Source organism: Alternaria postmessia (genome assembly GCF_024291825.1).
Source record: "Alternaria postmessia strain BMP 2775 chromosome Unknown scaffold_42, whole genome shotgun sequence".
NCBI lineage: Eukaryota > Fungi > Ascomycota > Dothideomycetes > Pleosporales > Pleosporaceae > Alternaria > Alternaria postmessia.
Window position 1 is genome coordinate 63,901 of NW_026260115.1, and position 19,921 is coordinate 83,821.

At 52.4% G+C, this 19,921-nt stretch overlaps 9 protein-coding genes across 9 annotated transcripts; 4 read left to right on the forward strand and 5 right to left on the reverse strand.

Annotated features, from left to right (window-relative positions):
- Positions 1-291: 291 nt before the first annotated feature.
- On the reverse strand, positions 292-3,257 carry J4E82_006828 (uncharacterized protein; the record flags this gene model as incomplete). The annotated part of the gene is made up of 2 exons (XM_051733079.1): positions 292-2,645; positions 2,693-3,257. The coding sequence occupies 2 exons, from the start codon at positions 3,255-3,257 to the stop codon at positions 292-294; spliced, it is 2,919 nt and encodes a 972-aa protein (XP_051587116.1).
- Positions 3,258-3,678: 421 nt separating this feature from the next.
- On the forward strand, positions 3,679-5,234 carry J4E82_006829 (uncharacterized protein; the record flags this gene model as incomplete). The annotated part of the gene is made up of 2 exons (XM_051733080.1): positions 3,679-4,052; positions 4,100-5,234. The coding sequence occupies 2 exons, from the start codon at positions 3,679-3,681 to the stop codon at positions 5,232-5,234; spliced, it is 1,509 nt and encodes a 502-aa protein (XP_051587117.1).
- Positions 5,235-5,406: 172 nt separating this feature from the next.
- J4E82_006830 (uncharacterized protein) lies at positions 5,407-6,321 on the reverse strand (the record flags this gene model as incomplete). Its single annotated transcript, XM_051733081.1, has 1 exon — positions 5,407-6,321. The coding sequence occupies one exon, from the start codon at positions 6,319-6,321 to the stop codon at positions 5,407-5,409; it is 915 nt and encodes a 304-aa protein (XP_051587118.1).
- Positions 6,322-7,445: 1,124 nt separating this feature from the next.
- On the forward strand, positions 7,446-8,717 carry J4E82_006831 (uncharacterized protein; the record flags this gene model as incomplete). The annotated part of the gene is made up of 4 exons (XM_051733082.1): positions 7,446-7,634; positions 7,689-7,992; positions 8,049-8,315; positions 8,368-8,717. The coding sequence occupies 4 exons, from the start codon at positions 7,446-7,448 to the stop codon at positions 8,715-8,717; spliced, it is 1,110 nt and encodes a 369-aa protein (XP_051587119.1).
- Positions 8,718-8,833: 116 nt separating this feature from the next.
- On the reverse strand, positions 8,834-10,679 carry J4E82_006832 (uncharacterized protein; the record flags this gene model as incomplete). The annotated part of the gene is made up of 6 exons (XM_051733083.1): positions 8,834-9,049; positions 9,098-9,198; positions 9,258-9,378; positions 9,434-9,720; positions 9,785-10,337; positions 10,386-10,679. The coding sequence occupies 6 exons, from the start codon at positions 10,677-10,679 to the stop codon at positions 8,834-8,836; spliced, it is 1,572 nt and encodes a 523-aa protein (XP_051587120.1).
- An 854-nt stretch (positions 10,680-11,533) lies between these two features.
- On the forward strand, positions 11,534-12,500 carry J4E82_006833 (uncharacterized protein; the record flags this gene model as incomplete). The annotated part of the gene is made up of 2 exons (XM_051733084.1): positions 11,534-12,116; positions 12,268-12,500. 2 exons carry the CDS (start codon positions 11,534-11,536, stop codon positions 12,498-12,500), a joined length of 816 nt encoding a protein of 271 aa, XP_051587121.1.
- Positions 12,501-13,812: 1,312 nt separating this feature from the next.
- J4E82_006834 (uncharacterized protein) lies at positions 13,813-15,774 on the forward strand (the record flags this gene model as incomplete). Its single annotated transcript, XM_051733085.1, has 11 exons — positions 13,813-13,828; positions 13,888-13,953; positions 14,010-14,023; positions 14,076-14,112; positions 14,166-14,265; positions 14,319-14,528; positions 14,582-14,730; positions 14,784-14,821; positions 14,874-15,028; positions 15,078-15,624; positions 15,676-15,774. 11 exons carry the CDS (start codon positions 13,813-13,815, stop codon positions 15,772-15,774), a joined length of 1,431 nt encoding a protein of 476 aa, XP_051587122.1.
- A 287-nt stretch (positions 15,775-16,061) lies between these two features.
- Positions 16,062-16,970, reverse strand: J4E82_006835 (uncharacterized protein; the record flags this gene model as incomplete). Its single annotated transcript, XM_051733086.1, has 1 exon — positions 16,062-16,970. The coding sequence occupies one exon, from the start codon at positions 16,968-16,970 to the stop codon at positions 16,062-16,064; it is 909 nt and encodes a 302-aa protein (XP_051587123.1).
- A 1,038-nt stretch (positions 16,971-18,008) lies between these two features.
- Positions 18,009-19,474, reverse strand: J4E82_006836 (uncharacterized protein; the record flags this gene model as incomplete). The annotated part of the gene is made up of 2 exons (XM_051733087.1): positions 18,009-19,322; positions 19,412-19,474. The coding sequence occupies 2 exons, from the start codon at positions 19,472-19,474 to the stop codon at positions 18,009-18,011; spliced, it is 1,377 nt and encodes a 458-aa protein (XP_051587124.1).
- Positions 19,475-19,921: the final 447 nt, after the last annotated feature.

Genomic DNA, 19,921 nt, shown 5'->3' on the forward strand with positions numbered 1-19,921 from the left:
AGGCAAGACTAGCTATGCGTTGTTTCGGTGTTACGGCGTGGGTTTGCGGGAACGGTTTGTATGGCGCTGTGATCAAATCGGATAGGGATGGGTAGAATATGTATACTTGACTGTCGCAGGGCTGGGTGCGTGTTCCATGTACATGCGTAGAAAATTCGGAAGAGAGTGTACATGATTGTTTGTAGCATCCTAGCTCATCTTAGATGAAGACTATCTTAACACCACAACACCCATCGCTGATGCATACCAAAAAAAAAACACAATTTGATACCATCCCACCATGTACGCCTGTTACAAATTCCCAATAACAACCATGAACCTCAATTTGCCGTCCGTCTTCTTGCTCGCAGCCGGGTTAGTTCCAGCCAGGGTATCATCACCTCCACCACTAATCGTAATCTCATCCAGCATCAAAGTGCTGCTCTTCCATCCCCAGCTCTGACTGAAGTTGAAGCGGTCAGGCGCGCTTTCATAGATGCTTAACATCCTTCCGCCCTTGGAGGGACTGTAGATTTTGAAATAGGTTTTTATGGTTGGTCGGCCGTCGACATAGGGTGGGAGTGCGGGGACGATGGCGCGTGTTTTGCGCTGGACTTTGGAGGCAAGGGAGGGGTTGATGTATGCGGCTGCGTCAGACTCGTCGTCAGTAGAGGGGGTATCAGATTCGTGGTCGGAAGGCGTGTATGAAAGGTTGGGGAAAGAGGGTGAGTCTACTGCATCGCCGTCTTGAGGTGGGGAGGAGGCTAGATTGTGGAAGCCCCATTGGGGGATGCCGCGGGTCGGTAGCCTACTGCGATGGCGACCGAGACCGTTACTGGAGAAGAGTGGATTGCGCAGTCCTAGAGAGCCGAGAGAAGGGTCAGCGTCTCCGCCACTACCGGAGGTGTCTTCTTCTGCGCCAGGATCCATGAACGGGACTCGAGTGCTACGCCGGCGATCACGTCGATCGCTACGCATGAGCATTTCGCGCTCTAGCTGACCAATGCGCTCGTCGACGGATCCATTGTTCTGCTGACTGAGACTACTGATGTGTCCAGTCTCGTCTACCTCTCGCTCTTTGGCACGGTGAAGGTATACGCCCAACTGGATGTTCTTTGCGGAGCGGACTTTCTGGATGTAGATGTTCCACAACGAGCCTGCATATGATACTGTCCTCGAATATACCCGTTTTTTCTCTTTAAGGAAGCGCGGGTTGGGGAACTCGGCCGAAAAGCGGAATGGAGGGAATTCGGTGTAGGCGATTGGCTTCGGCTGTCCAGCGTTACCACCGCCAGCTGATATCGGACGTTGCGCGAAGTCCATGCGGGTGTTTGGGTTGGTCAAGGTCGACGGGGTAGATGCGAAGTCAGTAGCCCATTGTGCGTCCTCTGGTTGGATCGTGGCTGAGAGACGCGAAGCATGGCGTTGAAAAGAGTTTGAGGTCGTAACGACAGGATCAGCCCCGTTGCCTAGGACGATGTTGCAGTCTGAGCTTGGGATCCAGAATTTCCGTGGTTTGCCATTACCGTCCCAGCTATCTGATTCGATATCGCCTTCATCAACAGGGATCGTAGTTTCTTTTTGTTTTCCTTTGCTAGTCGGCTCGCTTCCGGACTTAGTTGCCACATTCGCTACTTCGGGGTCAGGCGTTGATTGGCATAGACCGAGTTCCTGAGCAGACTCATCCGTGTTGAGCACTCTCTGGCGGAGAGCCAGCTGCTGCCACAGTGCGTTAGAGATGACCCTTTCAGGCATCACTGGTAGGCCAAAGACGTCACGGGCATTCCTGATGAACTCAAGCTGCTCGTATTCCATGTGAATGTAGTGTATGCCTTCGTCTAGCAACACGAGTATGCGCTCAATGTCGGGCAGGGTGTAAAGAGCAAGCCAGTCTGCCTGCGCATCAGAAGAGGAGTGCGCTGTCGTCAAGGCATTCTGTCGATAAACTCCGTCAAAGCGAACGGCCATGAGACGGAGAGAGTTGGGCGCCTGTGGTATAGGCTTCTGTCCTCGCTGTATGAGACCAGCCTCGATGGCGGCTTGTCGTAGGCGGCGGTCAAGAAGACGCTTGGAGAGCACCCATCGGTCCCACTCGCTGTCGACAAAGAAGCCGTCCGATCCTACGAGCTCGCGGATGATGTCGCCTGGCATGTCGTCCCAGTATTTGAGTGGCATTTCCCAGCCATTCCTACTTAACATTGCTTTGGCTGATTCAAGTATGCGGTCTCCAGATCGGCCGTAGTAGTTGGAGGTGACTAAACGAATGAGGTATGCAAGCGTCTCTGGTGCCATCTGCCGCAGTATGGATTCGATTGCAGAGTCGATGAGATCCTGCATCTCCAGCCAACAGCCAGTTGCGAACAGACCGATAGCCTCGGCATCCGACTCTTTTGATATATCCACGCCATAGAGCTTTCTTATGGCCAGCTCAAACGATGCCTGCGTTATGCTAGGATCGATCTCCTCTGGATGTAGCTTGACTTCCTTGGACTGACTTTCGAGCCATGGTTCTGAAAGAGCGGTCGTGAAAAATGGTGCGCGGTCAAGAATGAGACGATGCAGGGGGTATCGGTTACCGAAGGCGATGATTGTGATGTCCGAGTGTCGTCCTTCGACTAATCCGCGGGTGTAGAGGTGATCTGGGAGCGGTATGGCTTCGCCTGAGGCTGACAATGTTAGCGGGTGCACAATCCGATGTCGTAGGGGTTCTCACCACGGAGATACAGCGGACCTGTCGCATTGCTGTAGGAAGGCGCTCTGGTTCCTGGCATAGCCGCACTCTCGCTGAACAACCTGCTGATGTCGGTGCGAACAGAATGCTCGGCACGCATAAGATCCAGGGTAGTGCGCCTTTTGCCCTGCTCTTCGAGAGGTGTGTTTGGGTCGTCAGCGCTCTTTTGGGCTTGATCAATCTGTGTCTGTAGCTGGACTATGGGTGGTCGGTCAGGCGAGACGTGATTCCTAGAGGCGCGCGATGTCATGCTGGAGTAGCCTGCCAGTGATGGCATAGAGCGCGAGTAGCTGAGAGACCTAGAGTGGCTCACGTGGTTCCTGGGGCTGCTAGGGAGGTCGGATGGTGCAGAGGGTGGTATGGCGGGTACATTCGGTGAGAAAAGGCTGACGTATGGAGTGCTACTTGAGCCTGCGCCGCCCTCTGTACTCTCTGCTTCAACCAGCGGCCATGTTTCATTGCGATTTAATCCACCAAGTTCCGGCTGGGCGTCATGGTCGAGGCTGGCGCTCCCGTGACCTGTGGGTGGCTGATGGGCGGGGTCCATGCTATGCTATACACTGCTCTTGAAGTACATGGGTCGTGGTGTTTGACAGCGACGGAGTATGCGAACAGAGCGGGTGGGGTAACGCAGTGCACGCCGGGTCTAATAACACGGGGCGGTCACGCACGCGAAACAGAGACGGTGAAAGGACTAGGAGAATAGGAAGATAACGTTAGCAAAATGCGGTGGAGGCTGGGCGCATCACGCTGCCAGCGCGGAAAACGCCAAATGGCGATCATCACTCTGAGGGGTCCGGTGATGCAGTTGCGAACCTGCGGAGTGGGTCGTCGCTTCCGCCTGTCAACGGCGGTGGATATGCAGGGTTCTTTCTTGGCGCGCCGCCGGGCCATCGAACCACCGAAGACTCAAAGTCGATGACATGATGACTGACTAACCTCCTTCTTCCTCTCTACGTGCCGCTGTCATGGCTTCAATATACAAGGCATTTCCGCAGCTGCGGACTGCTGCTCCACGCCTCTCACGACGACTCTTCGTATCTACGCCATGCCTCAATTCGCCGATTCGATCCGCAGTCTCCGCTTCACGATCTTCATCGAGATCTTCCACCCTGCAATCGGTGAGGTGGAAATCGACCCAGCCTCTCCGCAATACCGCGACCATTGAGGGATCGAATGCGGGGAGGGCGATACTGGAGGAAGCTGCGACCAAGACTGAAAGCCAGTCGAGCAGCTTCCCCAAGACAACTTCCAAGAGCGTTGCATACTGGCTGCTGGGGAGTGCTGCGAGCGTTTTCGGCATAGTCGTTTTCGGTGGCCTGACTCGTCTCACAGAGTCTGGGTAGGCACAACGTCACTGCATCCGTCACACCTGCTAAAGTTGGACAGGCTGAGTATCACCGAATGGCGTCCCGTCACCGGCTCCCTCTGGCCTATGAGCCAGGCCGAATGGGACAGCGAGTTCACAAAATACAAGGCGTCACCCGAGTTTCAACAGCTCAACTCGAGCATGGACATGGCCGACTTCAAGCAGATTTACTTTATGGAATGGGCTCATCGTCTATGGGGTCGTGTCATCGGCATCACAATGCTCGTACCAACCGCCTATTTCATCGCACGTCGTAGAGTAGCGCCTTCAATGGCCTGGAAGCTTATCGGAATTTGCGGTATGATCGGTGGCCAGGGTGCCATCGGCTGGTGGATGGTCAAAAGTGGACTCAAGGACGACCTCTTCGAACCTGGAAGCCATCCCCGTGTCAGCCAGTATCGCCTGACTGCCCATCTGGGTGCTGCCTTCACTGTCTACTGCTCAATGGTCTACACTGGTCTTTCGATTCTCAAGGAGCATCGCATGCTAGCAGACCCGGCCAAGGCTGCTGAGACTATCAAGGCTCTGCAACATCCTGCTCTCCGCATCTTCAGACGCTCCGTCTTCGGTCTTACCGCTCTTGTCTTCACTACTGCTATGTCAGGTGCCCTGGTTGCTGGTCTCGATGCTGGTTTGATCTACAACGAGTTCCCATGGATGGGTCTTGGTCTCGCTCCACCCAAGAAGGAACTTTTCGATCCCTTTTACAGCCACGTCCCAGATCAATCGGATCTTTGGTGGCGCAACATGCTCGAGAACCCTTCTCTCGTCCAGCTTGACCACCGCATCCTCGCAACGACTACATTCACTGCCATCATGAGTCTCTTTGCATACACTCGCTTTGGAAAGGGCGTGCGAAGTAAGCTTTCCAAGGACCAGCACAAGGGTGTCCAAGGAATGGTTCACCTCGTTGTCCTTCAGGTTACTCTCGGCATCAGCACATTGATCTACATGGTCCCTACCTGGCTAGCGTCCGCACATCAAGCCGGCGCTCTCGCTCTGTTGACTGGTGCGGTTGTTTTGTGCAACAGGATAACTGCGCCACGTCGCGCTATCCTTCGCCAGATCATGAAGCCACAGGCTCCCAGAACGCACGCTACCCCTCACATTAGTTCGCGACTCGAAGCCGCCAAGGCTGCTGAGCAATCATCGTAGTCTCTACATTCGCTCCATCGCTCCATATTAGAGCGTGTATCATAGACGGTGTACAGAAAACATCACCACCCTGTACGATATGTAGGTTTGAAGAAGACATAGATTCACGTACCTCTACCTTAGTGTCTACGTCTATGCTTTCCTTTGTGTAGCGCAAGTAGTCTTATCCTATCTATGCAGAAGATGCGTTCCGTCGCCAGAAACCAGGCGCCCTATTGAAATCATCCTCCCAACGCATGAGCGGCGGCCTCACATACAATTCCGGCCAGAAATCATCCTCTTGCAACTGATCCTGAACATTAACGTAGTCACTGGTGTCGACGTACATCCAACCGACGTCTTCATGGTCACTATTTGTTTCTCCGCCCTCCCAGTCAAACTTCTCGTCTTCATCGTCTTCGGCTCCTTCTCTATCGGGCGCCCAGTTTCTCTTGACGAGCTTGAACACGGGCTCGTCCATCATCTCAATGGATTCGAGGCAGATGTCGTCGACAAGAAGAAAGAAATTGTAGCGAGATCCAGCATGGTGCAGATAATCGGTACTGCCGGCTGCGCCAGTTATTTCGTCCTTGGCCGCAGGCTCGCGGTCGGCACGCCAGTTACGTTGTAGCTCATCTACAGCCCAGCTATTGAAATGCTCGCGGATCTTCTCGGGACCTGCTCCTTCGAATTTGGACTGATCATCCATAACGACCAACTCATGTCTTGCGAGAAGGCCTGGTTGAGCCTGATATACTGCTAGTGATGACTCGATATCTCGGCGGAGCACAGAAAGTATACGATGCCAAGCCGCATCGTCGTTGTATGAGGCACGGTACACGGCCAGACCCCAAGGCGCGTCTGGTTTGAGGATATCAAATAAGTCGTTCAACACCCTCAGGGGGTCGGCCATTTCTGTCAGGACCTCTGCTCTATAAGCCTGGAACAATTCCTTGCTAACGGGATACGCCCTGGCAGCCGCCTCGTGAGCAGCATTGACCTTGTCGGGATCGAACTCTGACTCTGTGACAACGGCCATAGCCTTGTCAAGATGATCCATGTGAGCCCGAACACGGGCTCTCTCCGCGCCGGTAAGTGGTCGTGCCATGGCAGGGGCTGTTCGGGTGGACCGGGCACGGTGGTGGTGAAGTGGAAGGCTGAAGAACGAACGACTGGAGCATCGGAAAAGACCTTTGCTCACTGTGATTGCATGACTACTGAACACCTCTGCGGACTCTGGATTGCTGTCACAGATGTACTAAAAAGCGATCACATCTGGCCCGGCTCGCATTCCTTTGGGTCCATGAGCAAAAAACAAGGTCAAAAACATACAACAGCGGGGATTCGCTAGTGGTCACCCACCTAACTACTAATCCGCCGGTACACTGCTTGTATATGGCTGAGCGGACGGGAAGCCTAATTTTCAGTGTCCTATGGTCGTATGTGCAAGAAAGTTAATGCAACAGCAATATATACTCAAGAGCAAGCTCGATCTCTATGCCCGGTATTCCTTTTCAGTTGACATCTTGAGGTTCATGGCAACCAGAATTCTCTGATTGAGCATCATGTTTGCAGTCAATATTGTACGGCCTCAGGTTGAAGATGATAAGAGGCGGGTTCAAGGCATGGAGCCGTTGGCGACTGCGCAGCTACATGACGCGATGCAAGATTAGTACCACGCTGGCAGCCTTCCCGATAGGCGAATTGGTTCGCACTCTCGCATCTAGATTCCTGGAAAGATCCATTGTGGCGATGCAGAATGACAGATTAGCGATCTCGTAGTGCCAGACCTACGATTTGACCCACCGTTTAAATACCAGAGAACACCAGAGAACGCTGGGCCTTTCGCTCGGAACACCTGCTCTGTGGTTTCACGATACGATTTGGAGAGTCAGGGTTCGTCTCGAGCATGACGCATGACACTAGCACCATCTAGATCGCGGCTCAGGATCAGCCGGCGCGGGAGATCGGTCCACTAGTTTTTCGCTACCATCGCAATGGCGTCGTTGTATGGGTGCAAAATGCCTGAGATTAGCTCTCCTTTCCAGCAATCTTTTCTAGTTGGCTCCTGGGCGATTTGGATTAACGGCTGCTTGTACCCTGCACTCCGACTTCCAGGTTTATGGGTACGGTCAAGATCGGCGTAAATGTATATAGTAACAATACTGTCCTCAAGATGTGGTCTTGCACCCTGTCTGCATCCTTGCCATTCACAGTCGACTCGAACCTGCAATGGCGACGCCTACGAGTGATGTCGATCCATCCGCGAGGCTGATCACACCGGATGGGCTACCACTTGCTATCATCGCCATCTCATCCATCTTCTTCATGCTTTCTGTCGTTACTGTGGCGTTGCGTACCTTCATTCGAATCAAGAAGCGCATATTTGGCCTGGAAGACACGTTCATGGTTATTGGCACGGTATGTTTATCGCTAAGGGTCTGTAGCTTGGGCTATGCTGACATGACCTCACAGATCGCATACATTCCTGTTACAGGTCTTGCAATTTACGGATGTCTGGTCGGCCTAGGCAGAATGAACGAGGATCTGAATGCATGGCAGCAGTCCGAAGCTATCAAGTATTACCTGATCTGGATCTTGGTATACGTTGTTGCACTTGCAACCGTCAAATCTTCAGTGTGCATCACGATCAGGCGGATTGCTTCGATCAAAAAGCCCATGAGGATCACTGTCTGGGTTCTACTGGCCGTAACATGGGCATCTTTTCTCGTCACCTTTGTCGGAACATTGGCTTACTGCCAGCCAGTGCGGTCTCTATGTGAGTTGGGCAGATTTGCAGACTGCAGGTCGGACAAGACTAATCGATACCTACAGGGACTCCGACGCTGATCATGAGCGGCGAAGGAAGGTGCGCTTCTGCGGAGACCTTTCTCATCATTGCGCACACTGCGACAGTGTCGACAATCTTGACCGACATGGCCCTGGTCATCGTGCCGGCTATCATCTTATGGAATACACAGATGAAAAGACAAGCCAAGATCCAAGCATTCGGCCTACTGTCCTTCGCCTCACTGGCGTCAATCATTACTATGATACGAATTCCATTTGTCAACAAATTTGAGTCTCAGACCAATCTTCCATGTAAGCATGTAGTCTCTCTAAATCCAAGAAACGCAAACTGACCCGCACACAGTTTGGGTTGCCCATATCGTCCTTTGCTCCAACGTCGAGACCGGAATCGGGTGCTTTGCATCCTCCCTACCGGCACTACGCCATTTCTTCAACAACGATCGCGACGGCAGCACAGATCCGAACAGTAAGCGATACATAGCAACAACCACTGCAGGCGGCACCTCACGGAAAAGGAGAGGCGACAGCTATCACGCGGACATTGGCTTTAGCTTGTCTACTGTGCATCATGGGCGCGATCAGGATGCCTGGGAACGGATACACGACGGCGCGTCTGATAAGAGCACTGCACCGATGCATGATAAGAGGATCTACGCTGAGAGGACATATACGGTTGATGTCGAGTCAGCTTAACGGAACGTATCATTAGCTCACGGGTGTTCATGTAGACCTAAAGGTCTCGGAAGCATTATAATATAATAATATAAGACAGGGTATCTAAACAATATCGGGAGTGCCTTCATCAGCTCTCAAGGTGACACATGCTCTGCCTTCTCCGTCTTATGTTCAGCTTTGTTGCCACTCGAAGTACTACCAGTCTCCATGATCGCAGCGGGATCGGTACCGATCGCTTGTTCCCAGCCCTCTTTCGCAACACGTCGACTCCGCTTCACCACGTCGCCTTCGTAGAAGAGCCAGTCAACTTCTTCGAGCGTCAGATTAGCAGTTTCGGGATAGCAGAAGTACTGCAGCACGTTAGCGAGTGAAGTTCGGGTGCAAATCCGGGGACCTACGATAAGGGGAATGAACGCGAAGTTGAGTGCCATGAAAATCAGATAGCCCTTCCATGCTAAGCTATTAAGAAGAGTGGGAGTGATCATGACAACGAAGAAGTCTATACATGGATATCAAGATTAGTGTACTTCTCGAACGCAGTCTACGCGGGATACTTACTCCATATCCAATTTGCGGAGATACCGACAGCCGTTCCCTTTGCTCGCACGTGTAATGGTAAAATCTCGGGCACATAGACCCAAGGAATGCAGTTCATCGTCATGCCAAACGCCAGCATGTACTAGTCTTTGTTAGCTCCGTTTCACAGAAACCGATGGGGCGGGGGATCCACTTACCGTGAAAAAGAATGCGACACTAGCAGAGGCGGTACTTTTCAAGACTCTTCCGTCTTCTCCTTTGAAGCTCAAGAGGATTGAAATCATCATCATGGAAAGGCCGAGGCCTAAAGAGCCCCACATCATTGGCTTTCGGCGGCCGGTGCGATCAAGTGTGAAGGTTGGAAGCAGAGAACCGAGGAAGAACATGAGGTTGATGACGCCGCCGAGAAGCAGTGATAGGTTCCTGTCGAGCCCGACGTTCTGCTCTAGCACCGATGTGATGTAGTAAACGACGAGGTTTATACCTGAATGTACGTGTACCGAGTCAGTGTATGTCTCACATGCAGTTCGTGCAGGGGAACTTCTTACCACCCATCTGGTTCATAAACTGCGCGCCGTACGCGAGCAGTACACGGCGTCCAGTCTGCACATGATCTTTCTTGAGTAATTGCGACCACCTGTATTCTCCATGTTCGCGCTCGACCCGCAGTGCCTCGAGCACCTCTCTGTTCTCCTTCTCAATCTTTGGATCATCGGGCGTGCCATCGTAAACATCGCAGAGGATCTGAAGTGCTTCCTCGTGTCGACCATGCGCATAGAGATATCTTGGCGATTCAGGAAGACCAAAAACAAGGATGATGACGATAATGGCAAAAATGACTTGACATGCAATGGGTAGGCGCCACGCGATAGATCCTGCCGTGAATGACATTCCGTAGTCGAACCAGTATGCTATTTCGATCCCTACGCCAACAAAGAGAGGTTCTGACGCGACGAGGCGGCCGCGCTTGTTCGCTTCGCAAAGTTCGGATTGATACATAGGCACAGTCGAAGTTTCGATGCCGGTTCCAATGCCAGTCAGGAACCGAGCTACCATCATATGTGGAACTGAGTACGCGCTGGCTTGAAGAGCGCCGCCGACCTGATACTATCAGCCACAATACTGACACCAGCGACTTGAACATCTTACAATGATCCAGACCATAGCAATCCACATAGCCAGTCTCCGTCCCGTTTTCTCGCAAAAGATGAAGCTAAGAATACATCCTGTGAAGCATCCTAGGTTGTATATGGATACGATGATTCCTTCGAGGCCAGGCGAGGGATGATCGAAAGTATTCAAAAAGTCCTCATTGCCGACGATGCCGCTGAAGACACCTTGGTCGTAACCGAAAAGCACGAACGCTAATTGGCAAGCGATGGTGATGGCGGCACGAAGCTTGAAGCCTCGTCCATACCAGTTGAAATGCGGTGTATGGAACATGATGCTGGTCTCAACTTCCAACCTAACACGCAAGACACGAGCGCAACAAAACAGCAAAAGCGACCAGCGCGCCCGATGGGAGACCCTTTACATTAGTATACCCATGCTCATATGTTATAACGTCCACTAGCGGAACTTGTAATCCGAGAGTGAAGTGATCAAACGTCACGATGCTTGCTCGGCGAATTGGCCGCGAGCCGTATGATTGACGGAGTAATTGCGGGGACCATTCTTAGCTACAAGACGTTGGCGAATGATCAAGATGCAACGGTGAGCAGGAAGCCTTGCCGAGCTATTGGTGGCGGGTGTGAATGTCGCGTCTGGGGATAACATGGGGTGATCTGCAGTGCGGAGGTGGAGAAAGGTGGATGACGTCGGTTTTTCGGTTGAGTGGTTGTACGCTTTTGGTAAGCCGACTGAGGTTACACCAGGGTTTTTGGCCCCAGGCACGCAACCTTTATTTCCCGACGCAACAGGAATTGCCTTTGACGGACGCACAAGCTCGTAACGCGGCTTTCACCTGCACCGCTGTGTAGATAGTAATGTGGACGCACGATAGTGGCGTGAGTTCAGGATGCCGTTACTTCGGATCCACGGGTCATCTCCGACGCGATTCCGCCAAATCTCTACCTTCATCCTTCCCTTCTCTTCTATGTTCAACTATCGGTGTTTGGTGAACAAACGATTGAGAAAATGAAAGACAGTGAAAGTCTTTCTGTGAGAGTCACAGTTCTAGCTATGGAGGATAAAGACTCTTCTGGCCGCTCCTGCGAGCTACCCAACCACGCTGTATCAACTCATCTCAAATCTAAACAGTCAACTTAGACCAACACGACACAGATACGCCAGCTGTAATGAGTCTGATGCGCACTTCGACTGCGACGCGTACCTCAAGTGAAGTCCCGCTACAGCGTCTTGATGGGGATGATGAAGTTGAAGGCAGAGAGTTGGTTCTGCGCGGCGGAAAGCTATCGCCTCGCTCATCACCAGCGTTCGATCCATCAGAAAGACGACAGCGTCAGCCTATTCATCCTATACCTGTATCCTCTGCGCGTGTAGATCAGAAGGACGGTCCTCAACGTGTGATAGGTGGTAACGCCAACGTCCAGAATTCCACAAACGCAAAGGCTGGTTCTCAGACACTCGAAAATCCCTCCGCCACCAACTTTCTTACGAACAGCGCGCCAATCTACAATCAAAATGTGAACAGCGGATCCGGCCAGCAGAACATTAAAGTCATTGGCGATTTCGAGGTTCCGTCGTCTTATACTCCTACTGCCGCACCACCCGAGTATGAGATCCCTTTCGAATCTGAGCACAATGAGAAACGAGGCAGCGGACTGCAGAAGTCTAATGTTTCGAATGGCATCAAGAACAAGACGGCTGGTGATGACAGACCTAATGGTTACAGTCAGACCTTGAGAGACCCACATGGTCGTACGCATTTGCGAACGATGGCGCCAGTTTACAATCAAAATGTGAACAGTGGAAGCGGACAGCAGAATATAAACGTCAAAGGGAGGATGGGCTTCCAAAAGAAAGGCTCCCAAGAGCCGTCTACTCAAGGTTTAGATCGCCGCGAATCTAGACCTGCTTGCCTATCTGGACAGACGTCGCCGCCTAGCTATCGGTCTCGCTCGCCTGATCGGTTCGCTCCGCATAGTCGGAGAAGCTTTGTGGCATCTAGGCCATATTCTCCGAATCGGTATCGCGACAGGCGTGAACCCGATTATGATGAAAGACGCGGCCACGTTCGTTCAAGAGACCATCGATCCCGCTCGCCTGCTCGGATCGCTCCGCGCAACCGAAATGAATCTGTAGTATCGAGGCCACACTCTCCGCGTCGTTACAACCCCACGCGCGACCGTGAATACGCTGAAAGGCACGGTTCCAGGGGCGACAACTATGGTGATAGGTATAGCTCTAGGCACGATGACGACTACGATGACGGCTACGATGATGACTATGGTTCAAGGCGTGACGACGGCCATGACGACAGGTACGGCCGCGGCCGTTCCGCATCTGATGAAGATTCATATGGTTCATACTACAGCCCACACTACAGCCCACACTACAGCTCAGACTATTCCCCGTACTAACAACCTCCGCTTTATCTGGCTCGGGGGTCTGCGATCGCCCATGGCGAGATGAGACATCGTGTAATGGATAGTAGTGATGAAGCAGGGTTGAGTACGACGTGGCGTTGTGGAACATTGGATGCGATAGAGACGGGAGGGACCGATTTGGGAGTAGATGCCGGCTTTTCGATGCTCACTCTTAGGTGAGGGCTGACTCCGGGTAGAGGAGACGCTGAAGACGTGTTTGCGGATATTGAACTTCTTATGCGTGTATTGAGCAGGTAAAGTAACCCAGGAAACCTGTTCACTTTGCTTCGAAGTACGTGTTCGCCCGAGAGCCTCTCATGGTCCTGAGATGAGAAATACAGGCAAGGTCGTAAGAGATTACTTGTGACGAAGACAACTTCTTGAGTCGGGTGAGTTTCGGTCAGGCTCTTCGTAACCATATCATACCAGCCCCAACACCCCTTTGGAGGCAAACGAATTTCTAGAAGGTGATCAAATGTCGTTGTGCGCGACCGGAGTTGCTGTTGTACAGGACAAATCCTCCGGCTGAAGAGTAAGCAGTATTAGAAAACATCCACCAATGTGTTAAGAGAGCAGTACTCGTCTCCGTCGCGCATACTGCGGCCGTTTTACTTCAACAGCATGTACATCATACTGCTTTCGTACCAGATTACCGATAAGTTGGTCAAGAACTCTCCGGCGAACCTCTTGGTATTCCCGCTTTCGCTCAAGACCGCAAGTAAGCAAAGGCGGTAGACATGGGTTATGACTAGAAAGTCAGCAGATTGGAAACGCCAGTGTAGACTTCTGGCTAAAGTCCTCGAATTATATGGTAAGGCCAAGGCTCTATGGCACTTTAGCAACGGGCCGATGCTCGGTCGATCACCAAGCGCGAAGAATCTTCGTAGTCAATGCGCCAGCTCCGAGGCTAGGCCTGGCCCCTCGCGTGTCGTACCCAGTATCAGATGTAATAAGAGTAAGCGATTGGTACAAGCTAATCAATCTGATAATCGTCCCTTTATCTGATCTGCTAACACACCCAAGCAAAGATGGGTGCTTTAGGATGTGAGAGATCCGCATTCGATGAATCGCATATTTGTCCCATTGCTAATGCCAACATGAAGGGCTGAAGACTGGTGGTACCGGTGATGCGACGAAGGCAATGGAGAGGAAACTCGTTATGAAGCTTGGTACCAGCATAGTCATCCCCACCATAACGCCTCCATGCTGACCTCCACGTGATTAGACATCTTCATCATGGTCAGTCGTCTTCAAGGATCGATGATTTATAGTATCTGAGTATGTTCACCAGGTGTATTGCTGTGCATGCTACTTCTTCAACTACCTCGGTAAATCTGACTTCAAGTTCCTAATGAGAATATCGTATGCTAATGCGAAGCAGATCGTCAAGCTTTCGCCAATGCCTACGTCGCTGGTTTGCGGGAAGATGTCAATCTGCAAGGCAATCAGTACAGCATTCTGCTGTCGATATTCACTGCCGGGTCCGTACCAATGCACTAGTCCGCCATACTGCTCCTAACTAACAACTTTTCAGCATGGTTGTTGGCCAAATTCCCCATGGGCTTATCATCCAGAAGGTCCGCCCTAGCATCTGGCTCCCTCTCACTCTCCTCCTCTGGTCCGGCCTGACTATGTGTTCGGCGGCGTGCAAAACATACAAACAGCTTTGCGCAGTACGCTTCTTCCAGGGCTTGATGGAAGCCAGTTTGTACAGCGGTACAATATATGTGTTGGGTTCATGGTAGTAAGTTAAGTGAAGCCCACCTCCCTGGAAATGAGGCTCAAGATAGTCCACAGCAAGCCTTCCGAGATCGCCAAACGAACCGCCATCTTCACAGCGGTTGGACAGGTTGGGAGCATGTTCGCAGGTATAATGATGACAGCCATGCATAAGACCATGGAAGGTAGAGGTGGCTTGAAAGGTTGGCAATGGGTATTCCTTATTGGTATGTGTGTCAATGTACCATGATCGCAGGCGTTACTGACAAACACTGCTTAGATGGCCTAATGGGAATACCAGTCGGTCTTTTCGGCTTCGTACGTTGTATTGATGGACCACATCGAGTTCCGGGTTTAACAATGATCGCAGTTCACATTCCCCGATCTTCCAGAGTCGACAAGAGTTACCTATATTAACCAGCAAGAAAGGCAGCTCGCCATTGCTCGCCTGCCACCGAAAACGGCGAATACCCACAGTATCGAGATCAAGAGCCTTGCTAAGCGTCTTCTCTTGACACCAACCATGTAAGTAGCCCTACAGTCACGCCAATTTACGGAATTGATTTTGTTCCAGATATGTCCTCACGGCCTTCTCGGTCATTTGTGCCATGACAGAAGCCTTCGCCTTCCAGGGCATGTTTCTCCTCTGGCTCAAGCATAACAAAGCTCGCTTCTCTCAGTCTGCGATCAACACTTACCCTCTTGGTATCCAGGCTGTTGCAATCGTCTCTCAGGTTGTTGCTGGAACATTCATCGACCGTACTGGCCATCGTTTGCCCATGGTCGTTTTCGCCGGAGCGATGCAACTCGTTACGGCGTCGCTTCTGCTAGTGCGAGACCTTCCAGATGCAGGAATCTTTACAGCGCACTACATCAGTGGCACGAGTTTTATCGTGAATCCTGTTCTATACGGATGGGCGACTACAATCTGCCAGAGAGCGGGTGACGATGCTGTCAGGAGTGTGACGCTGTATACGATGAATCTCGGTGGACAGATTTTGTACACGTGGTGGGGTATTGTTATGTACCCGGCAACAGATGTACCATATTGGAAGAAGGGCAGTATCACCATGATCGTGGTGGTATTCGTGTTTATCGGATTCGCGTTCGTGGTCAGATGGGTGAGTATTGTCGCTGATGAGGGAAAGAGCTTGTGCTAACGATCCGTATAGCTTGACAGGAAGACAACGGCGGCAGGAGAACGCGAAGCGAATGAGCCCGGAGAGTGCGAAGCGACGGTAGTGGTTGACGAGAAAGCGAAGGCTGGGTAACAGGCCGTGTTGAGTTATACCCCGGGTGAGACTGAGATACGACACTCAGTCAAAAGGGGCTCAGGATGGTTATGTCATCATTACACCATCGATGCATCGAGCCTCCTGTATCACTATCATACATGTCGAAAGATTGACAGATACATCCATCGAAACGAAGACCAATGTCCAGATACGTGCGATGATATCATACAAAATCTGCATATTGCGTGGGCGCAAGAGATGGAAGAAGACACATAATACCCAATTCTACTCTCTATTGCAGGAGACCTGATGCATCAGTACGGTTAAAAGGCCATCCTCATCTTCAATTTGTCTTCCTCAACAATCTCATCCTTCTTCTTCACAAGCTCCTCCATGTCCCACGTACAACTCACATACCTCCCCGCCAACCACTCCCTCCTCTCCGCCCCCAACCAAACAATTGTATCGCCCGCAACCTCGGGCCGATCCGGAAACCGATTTCTCACCTCCTCAGGCGCCGTCTCTGTGATCTTGGTCTTGATCGCACCTGGATTCACACAGATCGCCAGAAGACCTCTATCAGCGTATTCCAGTTGTAGGGTTTCTGTCCAGCGGAGGATGGCGAGTTTGGAGCTGCGGTAACTTCCGCTTCCGGGACGAGCAGTCAGCGCGCCAGAGGAGGATACATTAATTATTGTGCAGAGGCCGTTATGATTGGTTTGTGTTGATAGTTGTAAGGGGAGGAAGACGCGGGACATGTTGAAGAGGCCGCGGACGTTGACCTCATAGGATCGCCAGTATACGTCTGGATCGGTCTCAAGGAATGACACGTATGGTTCCATGTGGGCTGCGTTGTTTACGACGATGTCTAGACGCCCATCGAAAATCTTCGAAACAGTCTCGTGCATGGCCTGCACGCTGTCTAGTTTCGATATGTCGACCGTGCAACACACTACCGTAGGCTCAGCGTGTCCAGCTTGCTTTGCGACTTCCTTCAATCTGGAGGCCAACTCGTCCGACACTCCATGGAGATCAGCCACTGCGATTACTGCTGCTCCTGCGCGCGCAAACGCCGTAGCTGTGGCATACCCAACACCGTCTTCCCATGCTGCGCCGGTGACCAAGACGTGTTTGCCTGTCAGGTTCAGTTTCAAAGGCGATATGTAGTCGTAACTCGTAGAGTGGCGTGTAGCTATGAAGTCGCCACCGCCATGCTTGTATCGAGCTTCCATTGCGCGTATGTTTAGAGACGTGGGTAGTATACAATGTAGAGATGGCGAGATAGAAGAGTGTCAAAACAATGAGCTCTGATGTGCAGGCGGAGGTGGAATCGTGAGCTATAGCCTTACGCACGTATGGACTGGCCTCGAATAGCAATCGCAAGAAGAGTGGACTGCGGGGCACCAAATTGGGATCGTGCAAATAGTACAATTGATCACTAATCGGAATCCATCAAGATAAGCATGTCGACTGCAGAGACTTGCCATGTCTCAAGCGCATCAGTGAAGAGAATCCTATTGTCAGTGGAACTATTCGTATTGGGTAGGCATCACGTACCTCGTTTAATGTCAAAGCTTCGCAGACATGAGCATCGTCATACCGCCTTTTCTTCTCCATCTTGCTACTCTGTGCGTCGCCACTTCATTGCGTACACAGCCTCTTGGTCGTACGTGTACCCAGCCACCTCTTTAACTCTTGCAGGCTACGTCGTCCTTGACCAGCCTCCTCAATTAGTCACCGCTGTTTTAGGATAGCTCCCCTATCACCATGCATCGTAAGTATACGTGGAAAGAACGAATTACGGTCAGGGAGAGAGTCAGGTTATTCGGGAGGCTGGGGAAAGCAGTGGAAGAGTCGTGTGCTGGTATGCTAGACTGATGGTGCGACGGGTGGGGACGTGGAAGGGACGAGGGATAGGAGTGTAGAGGGCGATCGTGGTAAGGGTGATTGTGGTAGAGGTAAGGTAAGAATTAATTCTCTTTCGTGAGTCCGTAAGTTTGTAATTGATACGTATGCGTTACATAAAACAGCGTAAAAGGTTCGTAGTACTGCGCGATAATCATGACCCATAACTTTCGCCATGCGCCAAACGACCCAAAAGGACTCCAAAGCAGCAAGCGGCCAACGACGGGATCTTGATATGCCCATGTAATGTCGTCTAAATGGTATAAACGTGACGAGAGTAAAGCAACGCTAAATGCTGATGTGCGATGATGAAGGAAACGCCAAACGCTATGATGATGACAAGGAGATATAGCGGTAAAGGGCAACTAAACGGCAACGGTGTGAGCGCGGAACAACATCTTCAGGCCTGAAGGCTCTTTTTCCTTCTTCTTGGACTTGCTGCTTTCTTTGCCGGATTTGCTTGAGACGCTGGGAGCGACTTTGCTGGAGGGGACCTTTTCCTTGCTGGACTTTTCCTTGCTAGAATGACGTTTGCTGTCGGAGGTCTTGCTTGTCTTGACGCTGAAGTCAGACTTTGGTGCACGATGCGACTTGTGCTCCCTGTGTTTTGAGTCGCTGGTCCTCTTGGATCTGGTGCTGCGACGGGACTTGAGGTCATCTTCATCAAGAACGCCAGCTGCGACAAGGGTGCGTGATGCCTCGGGTGTGATGAACTCGCCGTCGACGCTGGTGCCGGAGCTGTTGGCCTCGACGTCTGCGATGCCACGACGCCACTTCTCCACACGACTTAGTTCCTGAGGCTCCAGCTCGTCGAGCTCGTTGTTGGAATCTTCGATGGGCAGCGGCATGGTGGCGGCACGGACAGGCAAAGGCATTTGAGGCGCGGCAGGCATTGGTTCTTCGACCGCAGGCTGTGCCTGCATCTTCTTGATGATCTTGTATCCACCGAGCGCGACGATGGTGACACCGACAGCGACACCTCCAGCGATCATGAACTGTGGGCTGAGGAGTAGAGCAGCTACGGCGGGGAAGCTGCCCTTGAGCGCCGTGAGCACACCGGGACCCATCTTGCCCACGATGGCACTGATCTCGGCGAGTGTGAGGGATACGGCGGCAAGGGCCTCGGGGTTCTTTTGCAGGTTCTCGATCATGGCGGTGGCGGTATGTTGGAGGCAGTTGGCCTCGTCTAGGAGCATCTCGATCTTGGAAGCCTTCTCTTTGAGCTCGAGGTCGTCGTACTTCTTTTCGGGCAGGGGCGGGGGCACGTCACCGTAGCAAAGGTCCATGTCGACTGACTTGGATCGCGACTTGCTTTGGGACGAACGCTGGACGGCCTGGTCGGAGTTCCTCCTCGCAGTCTCCTTGTTGTGCGCATCGTGTCCGCCGAGGTCATTTTCGAGGCGGTGTTTGCTGCTCCGCGGGCTGTCGTTGGCATAGAAGCTGTCGCTGTAGCCGCGCTCCATGGTCGGCCGGTCATGCTTGCGGTGGGTGTGGGCTTTGGAAGCCTTGGAGCGGTGCGAGACCTGGGAGCGGGCATCGTCGTCTTCGCCGGCAGCGCGGAGGGCCTTCTTGGCGACCTCCCTCTCCTTCACGACGGCATCGCGCTCAGCCTTGATTTCAGCTTTGCGCTCACGGTAGGCGGCCTTGGCCTCCTTGAAGACGTTGACAATGTGCTTGCTCTGGGGGCGGGTAGTCAGTAACGAGTACGAGGCTTATCGGGGGGCTAGCCAGCTTATCGGGTGGGCGGGCATGCGGGCGGGCAACTCACACTGCTCACTACCTTCCCACTCTTGTTAATCACAGTAATAGTCTCTCCGAGTCCGACGGCCATTCTGACGTATGCGACGTTGTGTTCCTGCAGCAGCTGCACAGCGCGCGGCAAGAGGGGTTTTGTGTGACGGGAGTAGGGGTTGCGGTGAGAATGGTACTTGTGTCCTGGGCCTAAAAGGCGGCGGTGAGCATGTATCAATGCTCGCGGAAACGGCAGCTGGCGCAACTCCACAAGGTCCCACCTGGATCATCAAAGTCGTCGCAGGTCTGGCTGGGACTATAAGGGATTTCAGAGTCAGTTCTGACCGGCGTTATTGTCGGAACACTACGCGCGGAGTGAGGCGATTTCTACCGACTGAGACACGCAGCCGTCATGGTGGTGGGACGCGGGGAGCGATCAGAGTGGCCGAAGCGACCTGCAGCAAAGCCATTCACGAGACTGCCCGCATACTTCGCCAGTAACCTCTGTGACGTCCTGCCCTGGTTCGTGGGCTGCGTCGTGAAGCCT